This window comes from Portunus trituberculatus, chromosome 3 (genome assembly GCF_017591435.1).
Source record: "Portunus trituberculatus isolate SZX2019 chromosome 3, ASM1759143v1, whole genome shotgun sequence".
In the NCBI taxonomy this organism is placed as follows: Eukaryota; Metazoa; Arthropoda; class Malacostraca; order Decapoda; family Portunidae; genus Portunus; species Portunus trituberculatus.
Window position 1 is genome coordinate 5,036,870 of NC_059257.1, and position 2,500 is coordinate 5,039,369.

A 2,500-nucleotide genomic window follows, 5' to 3' on the forward strand; every position below is an offset into this window, starting at 1 on the left:
GGCCCTGTCTCTTGTCGAACTCTGAGTCGTCCTCCCTCTTGCCAAGCCCGAAAGAATAGGGTCGTTGTCTCTTCTCTAGTTCCTGGTCGTCTTCTCTCTTCCCAAGCCCGAATGAGTAAGATCTAGGTCGTTTTTCTAAGTCAGTGTACTCCCTCTTGCCAAGCCCAAATGCATAGTCTCTTGGCCTCTTGGAGAAAGCCATGTCCTCTTGTTTCCTCTTGCCCAGCCCGAAGGAGTAAGCTCTTGGCCTCTTGCTGTAGGTATCATAGGCAGTCCTCTTGTCCTCCTCCTCTTCTTTCTCCTCACTCACATCTCTCTTGGACCTCTTCACTTCATCTTTATCCTCCTCCTCCAACGCCTGCTTCTCCTGGTCCTCACTCGCTACGTCCCTCACACTTCTCTTTCCTAAACCAAAATTGTAGTTTCCAGATTTCTTGCCCAAGCCGAAGGAATAGACCCCTCCTCTCTTTCCCAGCCCGAAGGAGTAAGCGTTAGGCGTCCTCTTGCCCAATCCGAAGGAGTAGTGGTTGGGAATTTGTCGCTTACCGTAGGAATAACTGTCTTCATCTTCTAGTTCTTCTACTGCTGCTGCTTCTACTTCTGCTGCTGTTACTGCTGCTGCCTCTGCTTCTGCCGCGGCTGCCTCATATTGCTGTAGGATCTGAAAGGACGTTGTGGTGTTAGTAGTGTTGTGCTGGTGGTGTTGTGGTGTTAGTGGTGCTGTTGTGGTGTGGTATTAGTGGTGTTGTGGTGGTGTGGTGTACTGTGGTGGTAGCGGTGGTGTTGTTGTGGTGTTAGTGGTGGTGTGGTGTTGTGGTGTGCTGTTAGTGGTGTTAGTGGTGGTATTGTGTTGTGGTGTGGTGTTAGTGGTGTTGTGGTGGTATGGTGTTAGTGCTGTTGTTAGTGTTGGTGTTTGATTGACTAGTGTTTGTTTTGTTTGTGATTCGTGTGTGTGTGTGTGTGTGTGTGTGTGTGTGTGTGTGTGTGTGTGTGTGTGTGTGTGTGTGTGTGTGTGTGTGTGTGTGTGTGTGTGTGTGTGTGTGTGTGTGTGTGTGTGTGTGTGTGTGTGTGTGTGTGTGTGTATGTCTTGTTTATTTGTCCATCTGTTTGTGTATACGTTTCCCTCTGTCTCTTTGTCTTCTTGCTTCATTATCTATCCATCTATCTATCTATCTATCTATCTATTTATCACCTTATCTTCTTTTCCTCTCCCCTATCATAATTCTACCTATGATTTTGTTTCCCTCTCTCTCTCTCTCTCTCTCTCTCTCTCTCTCTCTCTCTCTCTCTCTCTCTCTCTCTCTCTCTCTCTCTCTCTCTCTCAATCTCTCCACTTCTTTACCTTTCATCTTACCTCCTCCTTCCTCTCCTCCCTCCCTCTTTTCTTTCCTCCTCCTCTCCTCCCTCTCCCTCCCTCTCTTCCTCCCTCCCTTTGTCTCTCACTGTTCTTCACTAATCTCTTTCCTTAACAATACTCTCCCTCTCTCTCTCTCTCTCTCTCTCTCTCTCTCTCTCTCTCTCTCTCTCTCTCTCTCTCTCTCTCTCTCTCTCTCTCTCTCACTCTCTCTCTCTCTCTCTCTCTCTCTCTCTCTCTCTCTCTCTCTCTCTCTCTCTCTCTCTCTCTCTCTCTCTCTCTCTCTCTCTCTCTCTCTCTCTCTCTCTTTTGTGCATTATTTTTATTATTATTTATTATTATTATTATTATTATTATTAGTAGTAGTAGTAGTAGTAGTAGTAGTAGTAGTCGTAGCATAAAAGTCTCTCTCTCTCTCTCTCTCTCTCTCTCTCTCTCTCTCTCTCTCTCTCTCTCTCTCTCTCTCTCTCTCTCTCTCTCTCTCTCTCACCTGTAGCAGAGTATTAGGGTCGTACTGAAGGTTATAGTTCCCAAGCTGGGCCGTGGCAGGAGGGGGCAGGCCGACCACCACCACCACCACCACCACCACGGACAGGGGGAGCAGGGAACCCCTCCTCATGCTGCTGCTGCAACCTGTGGGGGGAGGGGGTTAGTGGGGGTCCTAAGGGGTGTTTAAGGGGATAGTAATGGTGTTTTTAAGGGGTTTTTGGTGTCTGTGTTTGTTTTTTATGGTTAAGTTGTGTTTTTGTGGTTTTTAGGTGAGGTGATCAAGAAGAAGAGGAAGAAGAAGAAGAGGAGAAGGAGGAGGAGGAGGAGGAGGAGGAGGAGAAAGCACGAGGAAGAAGAACATCAAGGAACAAGTAAAAGGAAAAGGGAAAATTGAAAAGTATTAAGAAAAAGAAAATGGAAGAAGAAGAAGAAGAAGAAGAAGAAGAAGAAGAAGAAGAAGAAGAAGAAGAAGAAGAAGAAGAAGAAGAAGAAGAAGAAGAAGAAGAAGAAGAAGAAGAAGAAGAAGAAAAGAAGAAAAAAGAAGAAGAAGAAAGAAGAAAGAAGAAGAAGAAAAGAGAAAACAAATTAGAAAGAAGAAGAAAAAAAGAAAACAAGAAGAAAAACAAGAAGAACGAGAAAAAGAACAAAAAGAACAAA

At 45.4% G+C, this 2,500-nt stretch overlaps 2 protein-coding genes across 2 annotated transcripts in view; one reads left to right on the top strand and one right to left on the bottom strand.

Moving 5' to 3' along the window:
- The window catches only part of LOC123508569, an 18,687-nt gene extending 16,533 nt beyond the window's left edge, over positions 1-2,154 (top strand). Inside the window, exon 8 of the mRNA XM_045262335.1 lies at positions 2,113-2,154. The gene's annotated coding sequence lies outside the window, so the exon portion shown is untranslated. The remainder of the gene's footprint in view (positions 1-2,112) is intronic.
- LOC123508558 (protein PRQFV-amide-like) overlaps positions 1-2,500 on the bottom strand; it is a 37,002-nt gene that overhangs the window by 1,750 nt on the left and 32,752 nt on the right. Inside the window, exons 2-3 of the mRNA XM_045262313.1 lie at positions 1,845-1,987; positions 1-661 (exon numbers count right to left, since the gene is read on the bottom strand). The exon at positions 1-661 is cut by the window's left edge and continues 1,750 nt beyond it. Coding sequence (XP_045118248.1) covers positions 1-661; positions 1,845-1,973 — 790 coding nt within the window. The 5' untranslated portion in view covers positions 1,974-1,987. The remainder of the gene's footprint in view (positions 662-1,844; positions 1,988-2,500) is intronic.